The 24,833-nt window shown below is 39.7% G+C and overlaps 1 protein-coding gene across 6 annotated transcripts in view; it reads left to right on the top strand.

Annotated features, from left to right (window-relative positions):
- The window catches only part of FRY (FRY microtubule binding protein), a 450,912-nt gene that overhangs the window by 174,541 nt on the left and 251,538 nt on the right, over positions 1–24,833 (top strand). For 2 of the 6 annotated variants that reach the window (XM_003919702.4, XM_074387878.1), the window contains exon 1: positions 5,709–6,190. The exons of the other annotated variants lie outside the window; for them this stretch is intronic. In XM_003919702.4, the coding sequence (XP_003919751.1) occupies positions 6,121–6,190 (70 nt within the window). In that variant the 5' untranslated portion in view covers positions 5,709–6,120. Of the gene's footprint in view, positions 1–5,708; positions 6,191–24,833 lie in introns of those variants that run through there. 6 annotated transcript variants of the gene reach the window in all.

Here is a 24,833-nt window from a genome sequence, read left to right as displayed (position 1 = left end):
AATGGTTTTCAAAACTTGCTGAATTTATTTTTGTGAAGATTTACATATGTGGGTTGGATTTTTTTAAGAGAATGATTATTGTGTTTGATGCTTACCACGTGGACATTTTGTGGCATCATTTCATATTTTTTCTCTAATATTTTTTAGAATAGAATAGATCCGTCTAAATTGTGCATTGAAAGCAGGTCAAAAGAGAAGTTTGGGGCCGGGCGCGGTGGCTCAAGCCTGTAATCCCAGCACTTTGGGAGGCCGAGGTGGGTGGATCACAAGGTCGAGAGATCGAGACCAACCTGGTCAACATGGTGAAACCCCGTCTCTACTAAAAATACAAAAAATTAGCTGGGCATGGTGGCACGTGCCTGTAATCCCAGCTACTCAGGAGGCTGAGGCAGGAGAATTGCCTGAACCCAGGAGGCGGAGGTTGCGGTGAACCGAGATCGCGCCATTGCACTCCAGCCTGGGTAACAAGAGCGAAACTCCGTCTCCAAAAAAAAAAAAAAAAAAAAGAGAAGTTTGTCATTTATCTCAACACTCTGTCCTTTAGATTATCTCTAAAAGGCCTCTTATTCTACTGTTTAAAGAAAAACAACTCTTCTTCCATACTTGCCACCATAGATTATAACTGCTGTCTTTCTATCTCAATTCAGGGGATGCTTAATTTGATTTGGAACTGTTCTTAAGATAAAATGTATAATAGTGGAAATACAATATATTTCATGCCTTTTTGGAAGTTGAAATGCTGATCAAAAATTGATAAAGCAATTATTTTCTTGCATTAAGTGATTTTCCTTTGTTTCTTCAGGATGCTAGTGAAACATTTATGTCCAATACATTCTGTTCATGAATGTACATGTCACTCTGTGACAGTAATTACACGTTTGTACCCACATGCATCCGTCCACAAGGAAAGGGGTTGGATTCCAATCCTAACCCAATAAACTCAGTCAGATGCTTTAAAATCATTAGGTAACGATTCTTGATGTTAGCATGCATTCAGACTGTTGGCAAGGCTTTGTTTTCACTTTCTTTGAATGCCACACAATTTAGCCTCAAAAAATTGTCCAAAATGGTTTTTTAAAAAGAGTAAATTAAGTATGAATTATAATAAAAATAATGCATTTCTTACATATTTTTTTTCCACAGGCAGCAGGTAACAATAGACAGGCATCACAAGCTTGCTGATTCACTTAACACTCAGCATATGTTTATTGCATGAGGACTTACTGTATGCTAGGAGCTGGAGGGAACATAAAGCTGAGTAAGACATAAGTCTTCTGCAGGGAGAGACAGGACAGACGGTGATAATAAGGATCAAGGCAGGAGGAGAGTAAATGCCATAGATTGTGAGATAAAATCCCTGTTTCTTTTACCACCCTCATCCCACTCTGCCACATGGCTTGCTAGGACAGAGGTACATAGGTGACCAATGGGTCACTCCTTCTGACCACCTCCTTCCCACTGACCACCCAGAACTACTGCTAGCCCATGTGGTATCCTTGATCAAAAAATAAGCACCCCTTCCTCTGGATTGAGTCCTGGGCTAATGCCGACCCATGCCAGGGTAGAAGCAGCCCATTGCCACCGCTGTAGCTGCCAAATTGGAGAGTAGAGTTCAGACTAGATTTCCATCAGGCATGCTTGTAGAGACCACAGCCTGTATAAAGAATCACATTAATGTGAAAAATAAAGGCATTCTTCTCTCAGTTCCTTGGAATTGAGCTACAGCCCCCAGGAAACACCTCACCCAGGCTAAAGCTTGGGCAGGAAGGCAGTGAGTAGGCTGGGAGAGACAGTGGGACCTGAAGCACCTCTTTTGTGTTAAGGAGTACCTTAGCATCTCTTCCTGAACTTTTTTTTTTTTTTTTTTTTTTTTTTTTTTTGAGATGGAGTCTTGCTCTGTCACCCAGGCTGGAGTGCAGTGGCGTAATCTAGGCTCACTGCAACCTCTCCCTCCCAGGTTCAAAAGAGTCCTGCCTCAGCTTCCCGAGTAGCCGGGATTACAGGCCTGCACCACCACACCTGTCTAATTTTTGTATTTTTAGTAGAGACGGGGTTTCACCATGTTGCTAGGCTGGTCTTGAACTCCTGACCTCAAGTGATCCACGTGCCTTAGCCTTCCAAAGTGCTGGGATTACAAGTGTGAGCCACCATGCCCAGCCTTTTCCTGAACTTTCTCTAAGGCACTTAGTAACCATGATTCTCACCTTGCTTGAGATTTAAAAAAATAGTAATAACAAGTTATGATAAATGACTTAGAGTCTAAAATAGACCTAAATTCTACCAGCTATATGACTTTGTTTTATGCCTCCTTAAGCCTCAATTTTCTCATCTGTAAAATAGAGCTAATAATAGTACTTCATAGGTTTGAGGTAAGGATTAAATATAATAAAAATATATGTATTTTTAGTACAATATTTATATTCAACAAATGTAGATGGTATCATTTAGTGTCATCACTTATGTCAGGCCACTTTCTGATCTTTTCCCACTCTTTGATACCATTTCCTGAGGCCTTCCACTTTTCCTGTATTACTGTTATCTTTCATTCAGCCCCCAACATATATGCCTAATTCTGTGCTTGAAGATTCATTGTATGTTCTCCTAAGATTTTTAAGGAAAGATCTCTCATTTTTACAGGTATGAAAGCTGAGATAGCTTTAGGTCCTCTTAAATCATAACGGAAGTCACTACCAAGCCAGTAACAAATTCGTATTTTACTGTTGTATTTTAAAGTACCTCTGTTCAGGTGCCTCTTCTGACTACTTTTTTTAAGCCCCCCAGAGAGAAGAGACAAAAGGATAAATGTTTCAACTCAGCTTGCAGCAGGTGTCATTCTATTTGATTTGCAGGCCTTTCAACAAAACAAAAGCCCTTTTCTGTTCTTTTACAATATATGCCCTCTTTAAAGGTACTCAAATGAAAAAAAAAATCATACACTGGACAAGATTTCAGGTTCTAAGAGAAAGAAACTGAGCTCTTAGTTGCTGATTTACTTTTCACAGGGAAAGCTAGCTGCCATTGAAAACATCATTTTATAAATAGCATTTACATTTTTATGATAGTTTCCTTTGAAATATATGCGAGTGGCATTCTCAGCAAGTTAGTATGTTTATAGTAGTTAAGTACCAAAAACTTACATAATGAAGTATTGAAAACTTTTAAAAGCCAGTTAAAAAATTTTTAAATAAAGTCAACAGAGAGAATCTATATATATTTGAGTAACAATATAGAATAGCACGTTTGCTTACTGCAACTGATTTTAAATGTCTCCAACTTGCTCTCCCCAAAGAGCTACCACTGGTGTTCAATAGTAATGTATCTTTTAAACTACATAGTTAAAAAAAATAATATTTAACTTTTTAAAAAAAGTCTAGAGTCACTAAGGATTCATGAATAGGCCTGGCATGGTGGCTCATGTCTGTAATCTCAGCACTTTGGCAGGCCAAGGCAGGTGGATCACCTGCGGTCAGGAGTTCAAGACCAGCCTGGTCAACATGGTGAAACTCTGTCTTTACTAAAAATACAAAAATTAGCCAGGCGTGGTGACATACATCTGTAGTCCTGGCTACTCAGGCAGCATAGGCAGGAGAATCGTTTGAATCTGGAAAGCAGAGGTTGTAGTGAGCTGGGATCACGTCACTGCATTCCAACCTGGGTGACAGAGTAAGACTGTCTCAAAACAAAACAACAACAACAACAAAAAACCAACAACAAAAACCAATGTAGCTAAAATTTCATGAAGTGTTAACTATGTGCAAGATACTATGCTGAGCCCTTTTCATACATAATGTTATTTATTGTGTTCAACAACTGTAGGAAGTAGGCACAACCCCATTTTACAGATGAGGAAGCAAAGGCTTCACAAAGTTAATAGCTTACTTTAGGGCTCAAAGCTGGTAAGGGCTGGTGCCAAGGGCGAACATGGGGCCCTGCCTTGAGAGTCCCTGCCATCGTTAATTCCAGGGCACTGTGCAGCTTACCTGTTCATTCATTGCCATCTGAGTTTTGGGGAAGCACCAGATCAGATGGGTATAGGTAGGAAGTTTATTTTCAGATATAATAACTGTTTCAAGGTAAAACCTTTGGGGCCTGTTTTACCTAGAATTCACACATTCAAAGTACAAGTGATAAAAGAAAATCAGTGCATCAACCTTAATATGCACATGAATTAAAAGGAAGTCAGTCTGATGAGAGATTTCATCAGAATAAAATTTATAAGTGGAGTTGGAAATCTGAGTGGTTGAGTTCTTGCCATTTGAATAACTGTTATGAGTTTGAAAAGCTCATTATATTGATAAAGTATCTTAGGGCCTTTCAGGACATAGTTCTAAAAGTTTTATTTAGTGATGACTTTTTTTTTTTTTTTTTTTTGAGACGGAGTTTCGCTTTTGTTACCCAGGCTGGAGTGCAATGGTACGATCTCGGCTCACCTCCTGGGTTCAGGCAATTCTCCTGCCTCAGCCTCCTGAGTAGCTGGGATTATAGGCACGCACCACCATGCCCAGCTAATTTTTTGTATTTTTAGTAGAGACGGGGTTTCACCATGTTGATCAGGTTGGTCTCGATCTCTCGACCTCGTGATCCACCCGCCTCGGCCTCCCAAAGTGCTGGGATTACAGGCTTGAGCCACCGCGCCCGGCCGCCTAGTGATGACTTTTTAAAATTCTTTTTCTTAGAAATAAAAGTACATTGTAGTCTTTCCCTTCCATTTCTAAAATGAACTGTTAATCTAGAAAGTCCTGTTTGTGTGTCGATTTGGGGAGTTTACCCAACATTTGCTATGTTAAATACTTATTAACATGGTTTATTACTTTTATTTGTTTTGTTTTTTGGAAAACATTAATCATGAATGTACTGGGGCTTGGGAAGGATCCTGTGGTTTATGAAATAGTTGACCAAATCCTACCTGCTCCAACATAACCTGTCATTATTAAAATACAATGGTCTCATTTAATCCCCTGGTGAAGCTAAATGATACTGTGAAACAAAGCTAACCAAAATCAGGAAACGTGATATCAAGAATTCATGAAATCAAACGCTATTGTACAGCAAGAAATCTAATGCTTTTGCTTCTTATCCGTTTCATACAAATAAAATAAGCTTCACTGGGCTTGGTGAGTCTTAGAGCTGAGAGGTTTGAGAAACTCATTGTGGAGTGTGTGACATTACAAAACCAAGCCAACTAAGCAGTTTGTACTGTTCCCTTAGAGTGCACACGTTCGGGCTCTGGGGCCCCTTAAAAAAAGACTGCATTTCTGGGAGGGAAAAGCACAAAATGCAGATTCCACTGTGCGTGTGAACGGCACGGAAGAAAAAGCCCAGACAAGCGTCCTCTTGTTGAGGCTCCTTACTGCAACGAGGCTGACGGATGGGGTTTTTCGAAACGTCGCTGCAACCAGATGCAGGGCTGCAGCTTTGCTTACCGCAGCGTGCTGCAGTTGTGTTTATTTCAGGGACAGACACAAGGGGAAGCAGCAGCTAGAGCATACCCGGGCCGCTCACGGGAAGCCTTGCTGAAGCAGAGAGGATCCGCAGAAGCTGGGAAATTCCTCCTGCAGCCAAGGCGGAGGCTGAGCCGCGGCTCAGGTTGAGACAGCTGGCAGGGGCAGGGGCAGGGGCAGGGGCAGGGGGCGGCGCTCCGGGCCCATCCCTCAGCCCGCGGCCGCCGTGTGGGCCAGAGGCTGCCGGCACCGCGTCAGGGAGGCCGGCCCAGAAACCCTCCCTCCCAGGAGAAGGCCGATCCCAGTGCAGGTGGGGTCTTCCTCGGTTGCGTACCTGGCTGGAGCCGAGCTGGTGGGCGGCTGGCCGTAGGCGTTTCTGGTGATGACAGCCCCGAAATGAAAGCAGCGCAGCCGCCGCCTCCGAGGGCTACAGGGAGATCAGCGCCCAGCAAATAAGAAGCAAGTCCTGGACCCGGAGGAGGAGGAGCGGCCGAGCATCTCTCCCCGCTCCTCCGTGTCCTTTACATGAGGACTCCCGGCCGGAGCCGGAGGTGGATCCGCAGAGCTGCCTCTCGGCGCCTGACCCCGCGCTGACATCACAACCTGTGACAGGCGCATCACGCCCGGTACCTGCTCCCGGCCGCTGCCCGTCTTCCGAGCCTCTTTGTATGCCGCAGACATGGCCAGCCAGCAGGATTCGGGCTTCTTTGAGATCAGTATCAAGTATTTACTGAAATCCTGGAGTAATAGTGAGTAATAGAAAATAACCTTTTTGTTTGTTAGTTTGCTGAATGTTGCATAAGGCTGGAGAAAGAAAATCTCAACTGGACGCATATGTTTGTGAGCCGTGGAAGTTTTTCTTTTTTTCTTTTCCTTTCCTTTTTTTTTTACTTCCATCTGATGTGAAAATCAAAATGTCAGAGACTGAACTAGCTTTCCTTAAGTGCAAAGGCTGCAATGGAATTACAGTAGATTGTGTTTGATTAAATTTTCAAGTGAGGCGGCCCTTCAGACTCTGGGGGAGCTCAGGATCAGGCATTCCTGGCTGCATTTCCTGCCTTGATGTTTATTTTATTTGTTCAGGCTTTCTCTAAATATTTTGTGAAGTGTGATTTAATCAAAGGGGTGTGGCAGGGTTTTAGAGTACTTTGTAATTGTTTTTTTAGGGTATTGTCTGAAGAAGGAAAAGTACTTAATAGTCCAAAACCTAAGACATCCTTTTTGATATAGAGGCATCTGCAAATTTGATCTCTCCCTCGTCCATGTGGATGATGTTCTGAATGCCATTTAATATTTGAATTTTTTAAAATCCTGATGTTTACTATGGTCCAAATAATGTGCTTTTTTGAAACGTAGACAAGTGAGGTTTTGACCCTAATTATTTATTAGGATAGGAGAATATGATGGTTCTGAAGTTCCATTTCTGACCTACATAAGGATTTTAGCAATATACTATTTCAAAAAGACAACCTCTAAGCTGTCGTGGATCTGGAATCAAATTAAAAATGAGGCCTTCAGGTGATCAGTGATGCCTTGTATTTTCCGAACAGTTTAAAAACAAAGTCTTCTCTGTTTCACTAACAGCCTTTGTACTTGCTTTGGATAAAAGACCAGCAGTTATTACTGATCCTTTATTGTTTTAAATAAAATTTTTTCCCATGAAAATTTTAATATTATATTATGTGCATACTGATTAACGTACCTGTGCTCAAAGAGCTGGTGATTGTCTTCTATACAAATGACCTGTGGCCAAGATTGTCCTTATGTAAACAAAACATGAGCGGGAGAACCTGTGCTGTATAATTGCTTTGGGGAAAGGAGCTAAAGTACCTTCAGCCTTAAGGTATTCAGGGATGTGCATCTCTGAATGATATCCATAGAAACCATTTTTTCCAGGTCATTTTGCACCACTGTATACACTATGGGACTTGTCTGAAGCTGTTTTTCTACAAGTGGGAAGCCATTTGGGAGTAATACTGTTGCCCAAACAGCATTTTTTGTCATAGCCATAAATCATTTAACTTGGATTCATTATTTGTATACTACTTTACACTCAAGGGTGAATCTTCCTTTGTCTATCTGCTCTTTGATTAATGAAAGGAATTTGATGTACAGTGTTCTTTATGCAGCAGTTTTCCAATAACTGAAGAAGCTCACTTGTGAGTTTTACATCAGTATGTGGTTTTTAAACGTATTTAAGTATTCCAAGGCCAGACTATTTTCTTCCATCAATCTTTGTCATTCCCTCATTAAATAGAAAATTATGTTATGACAATGCCGAGGCCAATAGGATTTCTTTTAAAAATCTCTCTCCCCTTGTCTATTTTCAAATGACTTTAGACAAAGTATCTATTCTCTCCATCCACCCTTCCCAAACTCCTCTCCCCACATACACACATCAGGAGATGATTTAAAATGACTGTTCATTTCTACTTTGAGAGTATCTGTGATACAATTTTGAATTATTCCAATTCATTCAGCAAATAATTTATTGAAAACCTACTATGTGCCAGCTGTGGGGCTACACAAGGTGAATAAGACACAGTCCCTGCCTGCTGTATTAATTTCTTTATTGCAGAGGAGTGAAGTTGGTGGTTTTCCAGCATCCCTTTGAGAGGGAGAATGTTTTTCAGTCCTTTCTTGAAAGAGGAAGAGGAAATATACTTTGTTTATCTTCTTTAAGCTTGTTACAACACTAACCTGCCTACAACCTAGCATAGTTCTCATTGCTAAGTTTTACTTATTTGGAGGAGCAAAGAGAGAAAGGAATTTGTGTAGAAGACAGAGTAGAAAACAGACGCCCTAAGGCTCAACATACTCAGTGTAACCTTGGCTGAGAGGATGGATGCACCACAGGCCAAGCAGCTAATTGCACCTGCACACACCTGCACGCGCAAGCCTGGCCTCACAAGTTTGAGAGATGAGGATGTCCGCCCACATACCAGAATGGAGACTCAGCCTCTTAATTATATGCTGGTGCTTATTTACAAAAGCGCAGCAATTAAAAAGCAATAAAACAAACTCTGTAACTATGGCTAGCTGTTTTGCAAGGTGTTGGAGAGAAGAAAGGTGATTCCATAACCATTTGCAGGTAAAGGTTTCCATTTTTTTTTAAATGACACATTGTGGGGAAAATGTAATTTTATGTATCTATTAGTCCACTCCAAAGAATTCACAAGCCAATAAATAGATCAGTCAGTGGCTAGTGAGATGTACTAGCTTTCATTCGAAGTTCATGTTGGTATTTTCTTCTTCACTGGCACATCCACTCTGTCAGGCTGCCCTTTCGTTTGAATGGAGGTGGAAACTAAAATGGCCTTGATGTCTGGAAATAATGTCCTATGTAGATCTGATTGTGGAGGCTTTCCTATCCCCTAGGATGCCTGTCCTGTTGCTCTTCCCTACTGTTATCCAGCCCTTCCCCAGATGTCTAGTGGTTCTCACAGCTGCAGCCCCTTGGTGATCATGGCTACAGCCTCCACATGCCCCTCTCAGTTTAACCTGGAATGCTCCAGTGGTGTCCTAACACTCCAAGGCTCCTACCCAGCTCCCTTTGCCTCTGAGTGTCAGTGGTAGCCACTCAAGACCCTCTTTGAACTCCTCGTTCATCCTGTCTCATGCTTTTCTGCTCCAACCAACCAAGCTTCATCTACTCACTCTCCTCTGTGTTTAACCCATTTGCTCCCAGATTCCTGCCTGTACACCCATCAGTCTCCTAATAAGGCCATGCTTACTTAGAATGCAGAAGTTGTAGGGCTTGGTTCATATCTCTTGCCCCTGCGCTTGCATGGCTTCGGACAGTTAAGTAATCACTCTCTCAGTTTCCTCACCTTTAAAATGTAGGCAAAATAATGGACACCCCACAGGAGTAAATGAGGTTTTAAGATGTAAAGCTCTTAGTGCAACACCTAGCACATTGTAAATGCCCAATAAACATTAAAATAACATGCACGTATTCTAATGCTCTCCTCCCTTCTAAATCCACTTCAAATCAGATGTAGACCATGTCTTCCCTTAGCCTTGGCATGCTCAGTGGATTATTCGATGAGTGGTAAACACTTGCTACACTCTAGAGAAGAGAACTGCATGAATAAATGTCAAAAATAGTTGCTTATTTTGGGCTTTTTTTTTCTCCCAGATTTACTTTTTTTTTTTTTTTTTTTTTGAGACAGAGTCTCACTGTGTCGCCAGGCTGGACTGCAGTGGTGCAATCTTGATTCACTGCAACCTCTGCCTCCTGGGTTCAAGCGATTCTGCTGCCTCAGCCTCCCAAGTAGTTGGGACTGCAGGTGCGTGCCACCACACCCAGCTAATTTTTTTTGTATTTTTAGTAGAGACAAGGTTTCACCATTTTGGCCAGGATGGTCCCTATCTCTTGACCTCATCATCCACCTGCCTTGGCTTCCCAAAGTGCTGGGATTATAGGCATGAGCAACTGCACCCTGCCCCAGATTTCCTTTTTAACTTTACCCCTCAGCTACTTTAACTTTCCATCTCACTTACTATTAGACTATCCTTACTTATCCTAAGTGCACACCTTCTAGCAGCACAGGAGTTGGTCTGGGAATTTTCTTGGTGACAGAAAGTCACCTTGGCCTCAGGTTTGCTATAGAACAAGTTTAGAGTGGATAGTTCAAGCTGTTCCCCAGTAAAGAAGAGCTTGCTTTATACTACTTCACAGAGCTGATGTGAGCCCCCACACCAGTCTGAAAGCTCGACAGGGCTTGTGGCTCTGTCCACCCCAGGATGCCTGGTGATCACACAGGGCACCATGAATGAAGGTACATTCAGAATCTGTTTGACACCTTGTTCTTTCCAGGGCAGTGTGAATCCTTCCTGTAACACTTGGCAAATATTGCTACACCATTGAGGGAAACTTTTTTGAATGCCCATTAACTCACATATTTAGAATTCCATTGACAAAGGAACTGCTCTGGGGAACTGAACAATCGCTTTGCTGTAGGAAATGGTTGGTGTGCATTGTGAAATGTCTAATGTTGCTCTAGAAAATCTTGCATCAGTTAGGAGCATCAGATACAGCATTTTCCAGGTATGTTGTGTGAGTTAAGTAGTAGTGATAAGGACAGGAGCTGTTCAACATGGAAATGCTGGTTAGTATGGGCTTAGCTCTGGGGCCAAAGAGAAGAGTCATGTGCAAGTGAGGATGGAAAACATCTCAGATTCTTTAGAGAGCAGTGTTTATTGATGCCTATTTACGTTGCAAGTATACCTCAAGGACACTATGAGAAAGGCTTAAGAAAATCTCAAAATTAATTTTAGTTTTAATCTCTTTATCGACTTGGTTGAAAGAAGTGGAAAACTAAGAAGGTTAACTGAGTTGTCTAAATCGAGCAAAGGGGTACAGATCAAGTGCAGCCATATTTACTTGTATTATTTAAATAGAGGAAGTACCCAGCACTGCTCCAGGCAATTAGAAGGAGACTTACTCCAGTGTCCCTGTACCTCATTAGATATTTGATGGTCCACACCCTCTCTAAAGCCACGGGGTCACTTCTGCCAAAGTAGTTTACAGCTCTAAGGAGAAATAAAACCCCAAATCAACATGCATGCTCTCTAAATAGAAAGGATCTATCCCTGGGCTTATGATTAAGACAAATCAGAGGGTTGTTGTTTTTTTCCCACTCAAATGCATGAACAATTCTTGAATAGCAATAACTGCCACTGTATCAAATACTATGCTCCATGATTTCTATAGAGGACAACCACAAAATTGTTTTTCCAAACTGTGACATTTCTGAGAGTGGAAGTTAATAATTATGCTGAGACACTGGGTGTAAACTGGGACCGTCCTCAGCAGAGGAGGCCATATGACTACTCAGTTTACATCTTCACTCTTTCCAATAACCTTGTGAGTTTAAGTATCATGCACACTTTTGATGAAAAAAAAAAAGGGTCGGGGGACTTGAGATAGTGATTTGCTCAAAGCCAGGACAGTAGTATGCTCCATAAACCCCTCCCCCAGTCCAGCTGATAATTGTATTGTTTGTTTTAATTACTCAAAGGACCAAAGGATAAAGAACACTGTGAGGAACTCAGTACTTTATAGGTATTTTCATTTTTATTTTTGTTGGCTGATGTCTCTGCCTGTTCTTAGCCTTCTCCACCCTCTCTCCTTCCCTCCCTGCTCTTTGTCTCTCTGTTTCTCTCAGTTACTTAACACACATGTGCTGGAGAGCACCATCCCCTCAGTGGAGGCCTGTTTGAAAGACCTTAAGTATTCACAAGTCTTTTCCATCATTATTGCAAATAATACATAGTTCTGTGCCCTATGATTATTTGATTAAATGTATACAGACATTCACAAAATAGGATTATAGTAAAAAGACACATTTCTTCTGTTAGGAGTATTTTATATAGATTTTATTTAGTTTCAAAAGTAAATACAGTAAATAAAAAAGTATGAGTGATGTTTACTTCTTTTAGAATGGTAGTTCACTTGCTTTGCTGAGGTTTCTCTGATGTATTGTTTTTCTGTTTAGGAAATAGTAGCAAACTCACTAATTACCTTTAGCAGTGAGATCAGGGAGAATATTTTCAGGGATAATGGAAATCTATCTATAATTCAGGTATCTCATTTACCTAATAGCTTTGGCCTGCTCCACTATAAAATCATGTACAGGACTGGCAGCACAAAGATCAGTTTTGACTTCTTTGCCTGCTTTTGCATGCTGCTTGATAAAGTTGCCAACAATAATTGAAATAGAAAAGCAAACAGCAGTAGGCAAGAAGAGATGACCTGGATAATTTTACAATCTGAGAACAGCTCAGACATTTGAGAAAGTTGCCAATATTTAGAGGTTTCAACTGATATAACATGCAAAGATTCTCCTATAAAAGACAACTGTTTTAAAACATTTTAATACCCATGTCTCAGTAGTTTACTTGTGGGTACAGTTTAAGGAGTCAAATAGGTTACATATGTCCTAATCGTCTTATTAGTAACGTCCATATTTCTGAGTCTTATGTGATATTAATAGTGAACTGGTCTCAGATGTGAGTTTGAGCTAATGAGAAATGGCATTTTACTGTGTTAGGGGCTGTTCTATAGACTGATAGACACAGATGTAAACTTTTTGTGCAGGTTCTGTTACTGATACTAAACCTTACATTTATTTAGTACTTTGTAGTTTGCCCAGCACCTTCAAGCACATTACCTCATTTGATGAGTGAGATGCACTAATTATTAATTAGCTAGCTTCTTCTTAAATCCTCTTGGTTTAGAATAAGACTTAATTCTTTCTAACTTCAGTTTATGTGGCAGAAGATACTCACATGGCATCATGTAGGTATATTTTGAGAGGTTACAGATCAGATTTAAATGAACAAATAATGATATTGTCCATGGTATTTACCTTCAAATAGAACTTTTTAAAAAAATGCAATATAGCTTGGTATTTATCACTGAAGAAATACAGAGGTAAGTCTGTCCAAAAACATATATTATGATTTTCTAGATTTATTTGTACCCTAGAATTTCTGTTAGTCCTTTTTAAAAAACATTTAAACATTTATAATTTTTCATAATGTGATGCCTTCTGGGAACCATCCACCATTTGCACATGACTCCAGTGCAGACGATTTAGCAAACAACCACTTACTTCCTGGAAACGTGAATGGCATTTGTGGAACAAGATAATACACAACCTCATTTTTTTTCATACTAATACTAATGTCTTTCATTTGCTAGATCCCATTCATCATATTCCTTTTAACATTGCTCTGTCACAGAACTGCCAGCTATGTGAACAAGATAATGCTTTCTCTTTCTTGAACTGAAAAAGGTTGCATCTTCCAGGCTTGGAAGAACAATGGGAATAGGCTTTTCCGTAAGAACATCTTTACTTACCTTTCAATGCTGGATTATACTGCAAATCTTACTACCTAAGCTTTAATTTTTCTTGATTATTGCTTCAACATGCAACAGTGTCAGAGAAGCAAGGCAAGCACTATTTAATATCTGTTTACTGAGCATCAACTGAGCACAACACACACTTTTTTAGGGGGAGCTTCATTAATGCATCCCACCTGGATCCTTCATCCAGGCTCTTAGAGCTTCCCTTCCTTCCATGTTAGATTCAGAATTTGGGTGCATTAATGCAGAAGTTTTCAGGACTTAAAGGATCCTAGGGAGAGGTATCCAATAATGTTTCAGAGACAGAATAGGCTCTAGAGAATTTTATTGTGGGAGAATGTGTTTGATAGATTCTGTTGACTTTAACTTTATGGATTTGTACTTTCACTACATCAGAGAACCAGGCAGTGGTCTGTAAGAACATTTTCAAATATTTCTTCTAGCAAATGGCTGAAGGAGAAGAGGAAATGTAAGCTATTTACCCTGGAACACTTGACCAGATTTCAGAATATGGGGCAGCAAGCTTTTCAGGCAGGCATTCCTTACATTAGAAAAATGTGAAGAGGAGTTGCTGTGTTTATCAGAATTTTGCACATGGGACAGATTTAAAGCCATGTGTCTTTCATTCTAAGTGGTTCTCTCACTCTTCAGAATACTTGGAAGATTAAAAAGAAGGCCTATGTCTGTCTGTCTCTCTGTCTGTCTGTCTGTCTGTCTGTCTGTCTCTCTCTCTCTCTCTCTATCTCTCTCTCTCCCTCTCTCCCTCTCTCCCTCTCTCCCTCTCTCTCTCTCTCTCCTGGCCTATCTCTGTCTCTCTCTCCCTGCCTTCCCTGTGTGTGTGTGTGTGTGTGTGTGTGTGTGTGTGAGAGAGAGAGAGAGAGAGAGAAAATGAATTGTATATTTCCGTAAGTTAAATTTAATGATCAGATATCTCACCTATATTCTTACACTTTTCTATTTTTCACAGAACATACAACCACAGGCATTTAAATGTTAGTCACCCAAAACTCCAGATGCTAAGCAGTGAAAGTTTATATTCTGCCAGCATATCAGACTCTATAATGAGTCTGATTTGGTTTAATTCCTTTCTACTGTTTAGTCATTTGATGAGCTGCAGATGGAAATTTAAGCCAAAGCCATAACATTTCAGCTAATACTTTTTTTGCTGCTGTAAGAATTTGTTGTCATGTCAATTTAAGGGAGTTGAAATCTTTTTTGAGAAGGCATTCAAATCTACATTAAGTGCTTTTACCAACTCTAATTTGATATACAACTCTGACTGCTTCTGCTGTTCTTAATCAATTGCAAAGTGCAAAATAGTTTAGCAGTGGAAGACAGCTTTGAAATTCCTGGATTTCTCAGCCAGTGCCGCAAGCACAACATTATGGAAATATACAATTAAATTTACATTAAAATTTTTTCCTGTGCTTAGGAAACACTAGGCCAACTTCTTTGAGCTTAGCCTTAAATAGGTAAATATGTATTTTGGCAGCCATGAAAAGAATAGGGTATTAGATTAACTAGGGCAATACTTTGGTAAAATTCCATTGGAATGTTATGATTATGCAGGAGAGATTTGGCCAATCAATAAAATGGTTTATTTTGTAAGTCAAATCAATAAAATGTTTCAACTGTACAAATACAAGATTGAGTTTTTCTTCTCTGTTTTTCTGTCATTTTTCTGTGTGTGACCTTGGCTGTCTCATTCTCTCATTTTCTTATATGAAAGGAACAAAGCTGACACTTGTCTGTCACTGATTAATGTGAAGGGCTTTGAATACTTCCACTGAAAAATGAGGTTTCGGGAAACATCATGATATTCATCAGTTATTTCTCCTGCACCATTAAAGCCAGAGTGAAAGAGGTTGCGTTGTACATTATTGAACTTGACTGATAACTAGAGGCTGGATCTCAAGCCTAACTTTCTAAGGCTGCTCGGCTTCTTGGACTAGCTTGCTTTTCAGTATTCTGAATAAGAAAAAGTTGTCACACTACACAGCCTATCAGGTTCTCTCTGTTGTTACTTTTTGCAGTAAAGTCACTGTATATCTAACTTAGTAAATCTGAACAGGGTTGTCTCCAATCTGAAGCGTTAGTATTCCGGTCTGGAGACAGGCATTTTTTTTTTCTACAAAGTGAGATATGGTGTTTATGGAAATTGCTAGCATTCTGAAGGTTTTAAAATATATGATGATACAGCTAAAGGATACTCTCCTAGGTTTCAGTAGGTATCATGTTTCACTTGAACCATGTTGAAATAAGAAAGGTCATAAGAATGCAAGAGGCTATTAGAAAATCTGTCTGAAGCATCGTTTGGTTCACCTTTACTTAATGCCTACAGCTTAAGGTCTATGACAGCATTGAAGAATTTTAAAACAGAAAGTTGCTCTAGGTGAACAGATTGCCTATGAACATAGCAGACTGTAACCAGTAAGTTTACAACTTAATGTTTACAAGTAAGAGCACCAATTAAAAGACAAATTGAAGTTTTGGTTTTTTCTTAAGTCTGCTTTTCAACTTTTAGTTTCTGAACACTGCATGTTTAACAAATCTCCTCTAAAAATGAGGCCTTGCAATTGAATGACGACATGGACTTAGCTATAGTATCACTTGTTCTAACACCCCTAAAATTAATCTGCTTTTTATTTTGATACAGAGTCTTGCTCTGTTGCCCAGGCTGGAGTGCAGTGGTGTGATCTCGGCTGACTGCAACCCCTGCTTCCCGGGTTCAAGCAATTGCCATGCCTCAGTCTCCCAAGTAGCTGGGATTACAGGTGCCCACCACCATGCCCTGCTAATTTTTTTATATTTAGTAGAGATGGGGTTTCACCATGTTGGTCAGGCTGGTCTTAAACTTCTGACCTCAAGGGATTACAGGTGTTAGCCATTGCGCCCGGCCAATCTTCTGCTTTCCTAATGAGAAATTCAGCTTCCTTAGGGAGTTTTGAGGGTCATGCACTGTGTATTTTGTTACACTTTCCTCATGATTTGGTGGTGGCCCAGAGGCCTGTTGTCAGCTTCTCTTCCAGGTTGAGGGTGCAAGACAACCTGTCTCCCTTCTGTTTTACTTGATTAAATACAGCTGCAAGAAAATAGGAAAATCAGAGAAGTTTTTGTGTCTTGCCTGCTGATTTTATGTTTCATTTATAACAAACCGTCAGTGCTTATCATTATAGGAAAGCTAATCCAATTCATGCCAATTGAGAGATCAATTTTGAAGGTGTGTAAAAACCTGGCCCATTTTCATCTGGCAGAGTAAACTACTTTGTTCTCTCAACTAACAATTTAAAATGCTTGAGCTTTAAGAAAAATCGAAATTATAAATGAGAATGAAGATTCTAGCACATTTTAAATATCAGAAAGTCCATTTTATCTTAGCTTCTTTTCCTTTCTTTTGTTATCTGTTAACCATATCAATTCTTAGTACCACTTTCTAGAGGGGAAGAGGAATTGACATTTAAATTATATTACCTACAATTAGTCAACCACTTTATGAAAAGAAGGAAGAAAGGAGGAAGGGAAGGAAGAAGGAAGGAAAGGAAAAGAAAGGGAGAGAGAAGAGAGAAAAAAATACAAATTATAAAAGATTAATGTAGGATTTTGAAATCAGTGGCTTTCATTTCTAAATCCCTTCTTACTAATCAAAATTTAGTAACATGTAGGTTTACTGTTATGGTTATTACGTAGAAGATATTTTTGCCATTTAGTTATTTGAAAGAGGTGCCATTTTAGAATACTTTTGCTGTAAATGATAGAATAACCTCATAAGGGCTGAAAGAATAAAAACTTTTAATTAACTCGCCCAACCCACAGCCTGGAGATGAGAGGTTCCAGGTGGGCTTAGAAGCTCTGAGATGGTCTAGACCGTCCAATCTTTGGACTGGTCACTACATAATCACAGGATGGTTACCTCAGTTCCAAATGTCTTTGCTTCACTTAGGAAGGAAGGAGGCCCAGGTTAGGGCTTTCTTCTAACAAAATTATTTTGATAAAGGCCCCAGCAAACTTCCTCTTGCTTCCTTCTGATAGGAACTGGGTCACATACCTACCCTGGCAAAGTTGAATGGAATAGCCTTAGATGAGTCATGGTTCAGGCCCTAGCACTGGGCTGGGTCCACCATTTGTGAGACAAGGGACTTCTACTTGTCACCTGAACAAAACAGAGATTCTTATACCAAGGAAGAATGACAGGCAACCAGTAGTGCCATTAACGAAAAAAAAAAAAAAAAAAAAAAAAAAAACTATACAACAGTATGTTTTAGTCTGTGTCCACACTGCTGGTAAAGACATACCTGAGACTGGGCAATTTACAAAAGAAAGAGATTTATTGGACTTACAGTTCTACTGGGTCTTGCAATGGTTAAATAACAGTAGCTAGTGTCATAAAGGACTGCCATGCTTCAGCCACAGTGCTAAGCACTCTCTCATTTAAACTTCCTCACATCCTGTTGAGGCAAATACCATTTTGTAAAATAAAAACCAAATGCTAATAAAGAAATAAGAGGCATCCACAATCAGTAAGTGATGGTGCCCAGATTCCAAACTTCTTCTGTCTGTAGAGCCTCTCTTCTTGTTGGCAGCCCAGTGAGAGCCATTCCCACCGCACTTTTCCTCTGTTCATTTCCCACCAAAATATCTGCAAGAGCCAGATCCTTGCTTGCTCGGCCTTTAGTGCAAGCTTCTGGCTGCTATCTCAGTTGCTGGGGGGACTTCTGGAAAGGATTTTCTTCCTGGAAATAGGAGAAATGCATCTTTTACCACCCTGATAGACTTGCTGCTTCCAGCCTCTGCACATAGTTGGTGTTGGTGGCTGAAAAACAAAACAAAATTAGAATAATCATCTGAGATGATTTTAAACTGAACTTGAGCCAAGTTTCCTGCCCTTAAGAGTGTCAAGTGAAAAAGATCTATATAAATCAATAATTGCGATAAAATATGACCAGTAATCAACCCCATAGAATATTAATTGTATATATGTAAGAGTGACTGTTACATTTTCACTGTTTTTTCCCTATATTGCCGATAGATATCTCCAAAATGGATATTTTCTTACCAACCTGCTGAAGCTGTGACTTCATCTTTCTTATCCAGAACCCTTACTGGGCTTAATTCCTCGTCAGTAATGCTGAATTTTGCTATTAGTCAGTCCTAGGCAAGAAACTAGATTTTTTTCTTCAACCTTTCATTGTTGTTCTTCCAAATTGCTGCTAAAATTTGTCTTTTTTCCCTCCTTGAATGACATCTCCCACATCTGGATCTTCGTCACCATCACCTCTGCCAAGGCCTGGTTCCAGGCCTGCATCACCTCCCGTTTGGAGTTCTCAGAACTCCTTCTCGCTGCCTGTCTGCTGCTACTGCCTTTCCAGGACAGTCTTTCTTGGAAGTCCTTCCCATTAGCTTTGCTCATTGATCTTCACCTTTTTACTCTTGTAATTGTGCATCAGCTCCCATAGGCAGGATTACATGACAGATGCTTTTGATGTATGTCAATGGTTGCAAGCACACTGAATAATTAAAATATCATTGTGAACTGGGAGTCATCATCTGAATTAATTTCATTGATGAATATATCCAAATCATTTGTTTTGGTAAGTTCAAGAGTTTTGTGGGATGCAGAAATGGAGTGAATCTTTGACTGGAAGTCTGTGATCCAAATACCAATGATATCCTTGGAGTATTAGTCACAGTCATTGGCCAGAGATGAGGTGGAAGTATTATTGTGGTACTACAAATACAATTTAAGTTAAAAGGAGTAACATCTGCTACTCTATATTTTTATGCGGGCGAGATTTAAACAGGCTAGATTTGACAAGGCATAATATAGAAATTGAGGAAAAGCTTGCTGAAAGTTAAGACCAAAAGCTAAGTATAATGCTCTGGTTAATATATTAAATGAGCTAAGGCGGAGGATATAACTACTCATGAAGTGTACACACTCCAGTGATGGAAGACCCACTCAACAATTCTCAAGTGTCCCTCATACACAAAACAACAGCCATCAAACTGGCCCAATGAGCTCATTAAATATCATATTGTTCTGCCAGACAAGGCCCTTGTTTTAGGGAGTGACTAAGAGACTGTCACTTCTTGGGCCAGGAGAATGAAAATGCTCTTCAGGCTCTGGGAAAAGGATAGAGATAAATTGTTGACACTGTTCCTAAGGACATCCCTCCCCATTTCAGTCTATGTCTGATTGGTCTATGTTTCATATTGAAAGAGGACAACTTAGCTGATTTATTCAGCTTAGTGTTTTCATGAAGTTCTTGCTATTGACCCACACAAGAGGCAGAAAGTTAGAATGTTCTTTGTGGATAGTGCTAAGTTAACACCAAAGGATCTACCCTAGCCTGATGCTACTGGGACTGGCAAAGTTGTGTGAGCTCAGAAGTTGAATCCAAGCCTCTATCTCCTCCACTTTAACTGGAAAGTTAACGCAGTCTGGAAGAGTCAGCCAGGAGTATCAGCTCGTTTGGGTTATTTGCTTTTATTTTTTCTTGCTGAAAACGGAAGTGAATTACACTCTTCACTGAATCCTGCTGCAGAGGAAAATGATGCAACACTGGTCACATGACACAAAGATAAAAGGTCCTTTATGCAAACCTAGTTCTTCATTGTGTTTCCATGTAAGGAGAGGTTCAGTACCCACACTGCAAAGCAACACAAAATTGTAGTTCTTAGTCTTGGATCCTTCCCTACATGGAGAAGCCATGATGTTTTACTTTGTTTCTGTCTCTTTTAAAAATTTTCTGCCTTTTTGACCACAAGATTCATTAATTTTTATGTAATACAAAATATAGAAAGAAATGATACAGGCTCATTTGATTTACTTTTGACTAAACGAGAGTTTTGTTCTACGTGATTTGTGACTGTTATGATCATGTGCTTTGCCTCAGCCACATACTTGCTATGTGACCTTGAGCAAGTTACTTAAATTCTGATTCCTAAAAAAGAGACTCTACCTGATATGTTTTATATATACATATCATAGATGTCATATATATGTATGATATATATATGCATAGCTACATCATCATATATATCTCTGTAAATAAATATGTTTATGTATACCTACTCTAGAGCCATACAAATGAAGGAGTTGACATTTATGAAGTGTTTGGCATATTCACTATTATACTTGCTCAAATAAATGGTAGCCATTGTAATTAGTAATTTGCCTAATTAATGCTTGTCTAAATCCTTCTGTAAGTGAATGGCTTTGTCATGTTTGTTCATTGCCAAGACAGTATGACCAGGAACCAAAGCATCCTGGACCTTTTTTGTGACATCTTCTTGATTTGGGGATCTGAACTTTATGACTCCCTAGAGAGGACATTTTGGTAGCAGGGTACATTTCTGGAACTTAAGAAAATTAACCATCTAAAGGTGTCCAAGCTAGAATGTGTTCCTTCTAAATTCAGAGTTATGTATGGTGGCTGAAAATATAACAAGGCTACAGTGTGTTCTACAGTTGCAGCATTTTCTATGAGCATTACATGAATTAAACCTGAAGCATGAGGTTTTTGGACTTAGACCAAACTCTCCTCCTGTGTATGAGTTCAAGTGTCACTCTGACTGACCCATTTCCACTTCCGCATCCCCTGCCCTTTCTACATACTTCCACTGTAGCAATCATGGCGTTGTGTAACTATGCTTTGCCTGTTTGAGTCCCATGGCTAAGAATCAACCGTCTTTTCATTTTTATATTCTTCAGCACATCTTAGGGCACATTGGCTCTTGTGAATAATCTGTTAAATGTTGACTGAGTGAATAAAGTCACTTGAGTGGGTGTGGGAGGTCTATGGCTAACCTTCGCTAGCGTATCTCCCAACAGTGGATGAGCACCCAGCAAGCAGTAGCAGTGTTTTGTCTTTTGGGATCTTTCTATCTTTTATTCCAAGCAGGAACTTAGCATCTAATCTTAGCTATAAAGTCTCTTTCCTCTGTAACTGTCACCTGTTGTTTTGTTTGAGTGAATTCAACAAGCTGAATTGTACCATTGTGTTCACAGAACTCAAAGTAAGGAGAGGTTCAGTACCCACACTGCAAAGCAACACGAAATTGCGGTTCTTAATCTTAGAGCCTTCTCTACATGGAGAAGCCATGATGTTTTACTTTGTTTCTGTCTCTTTTTAAAGTTTTCTGCCTTTTTGACCACAAGATTCATTAATTTTCAGATATGTCTGTGAAACAAAAAGTGTAGATTGAAATGATGTTTTATTTGTATAAAACAAATGTTTCCTCAGCCAACTTGAGGAAACATTTTGGAGAGAAATTGTTTGTTTCTAAATCATTCAGCACTGTCAAGAATTGCTCTTTGTAAAAATATTAACTTTTTTCTACATTTACCTAAATGTCATTTCTGTTACAAGGATTTAACTTACTTTTAAACCTTCTAGCCACTTTTGCCAAAATGGAAGGAAACCGTGCTCAGTGAAGTCTACTGAACTAGTTTAATTCTTTACTCACAAGGTCTTTTTTCATGAGGGGAATGCTGCTGTTTTATATTTATTTGGAGACACTGATGGCCTTACTAGAAAAAAAATCTGAATATAAAGATTTTATCTTGAAGATTAAGGTACATGTACTCAAATAGCTGCCCAAAATGGACATGCTTGAATAAGCTTCAGGAAGTGCCTGAGAGTGGATCAACAATCCTCCCTTTCCCTTCTTATCAATTATTAAATGCTTACATGTATAGGGTTCTGTGGTGCATAGAGTACACAGTGATTCAGCAGGCCCAGCTCCTGTCTTCTCTGGGCTTCACAGTCAAAGACAGCCTACTTTGATGAAAGGAAAGGTATAAGAAAGTTGCAGAGAGAACATAAATAGGTGCTCTGCCTGTGCCAGGCATTGTACTGGGACCTAGTGACACTGACCTAAATAATCATTTAGAGAAGGAAGTGATTCATCATTTTAAAAGGGAGGGAAGAGGCTGAGAGATAGTTACACAGAGGCTGTGACGTTTGAACTTGAAGAATGTCACAGAGAATAGGGGGAAAGGCAGAGGGAAGAGCATGAGCAATTGCAGGGAGCTGGGGCGGTGCCTGAGGGAGTGACAACTGGATCCCAGGGTCCCTGAAGGAGTGACAGATGGTGTATACAAAGGCAAGTTGGGTCAGATGACAGGGAGCATGGAAGGTCTGCTGAAAGGTCTGGGCATATTCTGAAAGCACTGGGCAACCTCATCAGTTTTTAAGCAGGGAACAGCATGATCACATCCCAGCAAATTCAGGGACTCGAGAATAGCGGTAGGGCCAATCACTGTGAGGATGCCCCAGGAAAGAGACAGCAAGGACTCAAAATAAAGCAGAGGAGTTGGATAGAAGGGAACAGATTCAAGCCAGTTGTCTTGGGGTAGAATTGCCAGGGTTTGGTGTCTTCCCTGGGTCCAGCTAGTGTTTCATTTTAATGTATGATAAAAACATGCATCATTATGTAGTTCAAGCAAGCTGCTTTAAAAAAATAAGCAGAAGCAATTATTTGATGAACAATATTTTGAAATTATACCTTGGCTAGAAAATATGCTCTTTAAATAGAATATTTGTTTTGTGTTGAGGGTAGAAGGTGATGGCAGGGTTCTTTCTTGACAATACTCAATTGACTTAATGCACCAAATTAACACAGTGGTGTTGTACAGCTGCTATGTAAAGCCCTATTACATTCATTTTCTAGTTAGTTCCAGGTTATAGATTGGCAGAGATGTTCTTTGGTTTTGTTTTCAAGGAAATACACATTTTAGATGGCCAGATGACCTTAACCCATTTAAATGTCAAATAAATACCTAATGGATACTGCATAGCCTGTTGGATTACTTTGGGATAGTTTTAGAGTATCAGTTCATCTAAGTTGTCTAACCACTTTTTACATAGTACAACCTCTCAGAAAAATGTAGTGTAATTTTTATAGAAAACAAAGGCATCTTGAAGGCTCCCAAAGATAGCACCTCTTAGGAAACAAGTTGAAGATGATCTCTGTCAGCTGCTTTTATTGTATTCAGAATTCTATATGACTTGGTCCTGCTATGACGCACAGGCATTAGCAATTGTTTCACCTTTCTTTCTGTCCTTCAGGCAGAGCAGTGTGCTTTCCTGGGCCGTGTATAGTTGCATAATAAACCCCTCCCGGAGAAAATGTCTCCTAATCGTAGGGGAGTTTTCAAAAGCATATTTTGCTCTGTTTGTATGCCACTTCCAACTCCATCCCTTTAGGCTAATTGAATCAGATTCTCCCAATGCCTCCTCCCCACCCTTATGCGAGGAGGTTTTAGAAGTCGTATTATCATTATGGGCTGACCGGGCACGACAGTGACTACTCAGAATGCCACACAGTACTCTGGTGACAATTATTAAGTAATGGCATTACATCAGTCATCACATAAGAAAATGAGACAGGTGCACCGAAGTCTTCATAATGAAACAACAGGTTGTAAACCTTACACCTGTACTATCTTGTATGCTCTCAGTTCTCTGAATGAATATTGCAAAATAAAGAGACTTAAAATTAATTTTTAATTATATCCACTACATACAGCATTTTAAGAAGACCCTTACAACATAACATGTCAACAGACTCTGAAAAGCAACATTGAGGATTATTCAGGGAAACAAACCTATACCGGCAGAGTTGAGAACAGAGGTGTTAATTTACATTGAGAGGTTATACAGCCATAAAACTCCATTCATGTAGATACATACTTAATTCTTTCCATTTCCTTCTGATTTGGGAGCTCAAAATTATTTTATCCCAGGATGTAGTTGGGTGAGGAAAATGACCGTTTCCTTGTATTTGGTTAAGGGAGGTTTTGTGGTATACGTGGGATTTTTACAAGGTCTTTGAAGGAGAAGATGGGTTGGCAGGATTGAAGGAAAAGATATGTCAAGCAAAAAGTGTGTAGTTGGGAGAGGAAGAAGCAGAGGAAGGGAGTGGTGAAACAGCTGGCAAGAGCAGATGGAAGGGAATTATAGAACTACCTATCGGAATGAAAAAGAAGCCCAGCAAAAAACCCTACAAACGTTTGCCAGTTTAGCTTTCTGCTTAAATATTGACCTTGTTTTCCCCAGCGCCTGAATTACTCCTGAGTTTTCAGATGGATGCTAATTCTGTGAGACCAGTATACTATATTTACAAGATGTAAATGATTCTACTGTAGTAGTACTGTATGTCAAAATAGTGGTTTTGCTAATACAAGTTTGTATCAGGAAATCACAATTTTTCAATTCAATTGTTCTAGCTTTCCTTCTCATATAGATGTGGTTTTTAAAAATTAAAGATTTCAACAAATAAAACAGTATTCATTGAGGAGCTACTGTATACAAAGCACTGCAGCAGAAGCCATGATAATATGCAAAGTATGAGGTGCTTTCTACAAAGAAGGAGGCAAGGTGGAAATCCATGTGATATTCAGAAAGAATGAAGATGTCAGTATAGGAGCTAGCACAAGACAATGAATGATCAACTGTAATGTGGATGATATGGTTAGAGCTAGAGGAAGACTAGGATGTTTAAAAAATTTTTCCCTA

The sequence above is a fragment of the Saimiri boliviensis genome, chromosome 16, assembly GCF_048565385.1.
Source record: "Saimiri boliviensis isolate mSaiBol1 chromosome 16, mSaiBol1.pri, whole genome shotgun sequence".
Classification (NCBI taxonomy): domain Eukaryota; kingdom Metazoa; phylum Chordata; class Mammalia; order Primates; family Cebidae; genus Saimiri; species Saimiri boliviensis.
The sequence above is the reverse complement of the archived record's forward strand: the minus strand, read 5'-3'. Positions and strand labels throughout refer to the sequence as shown.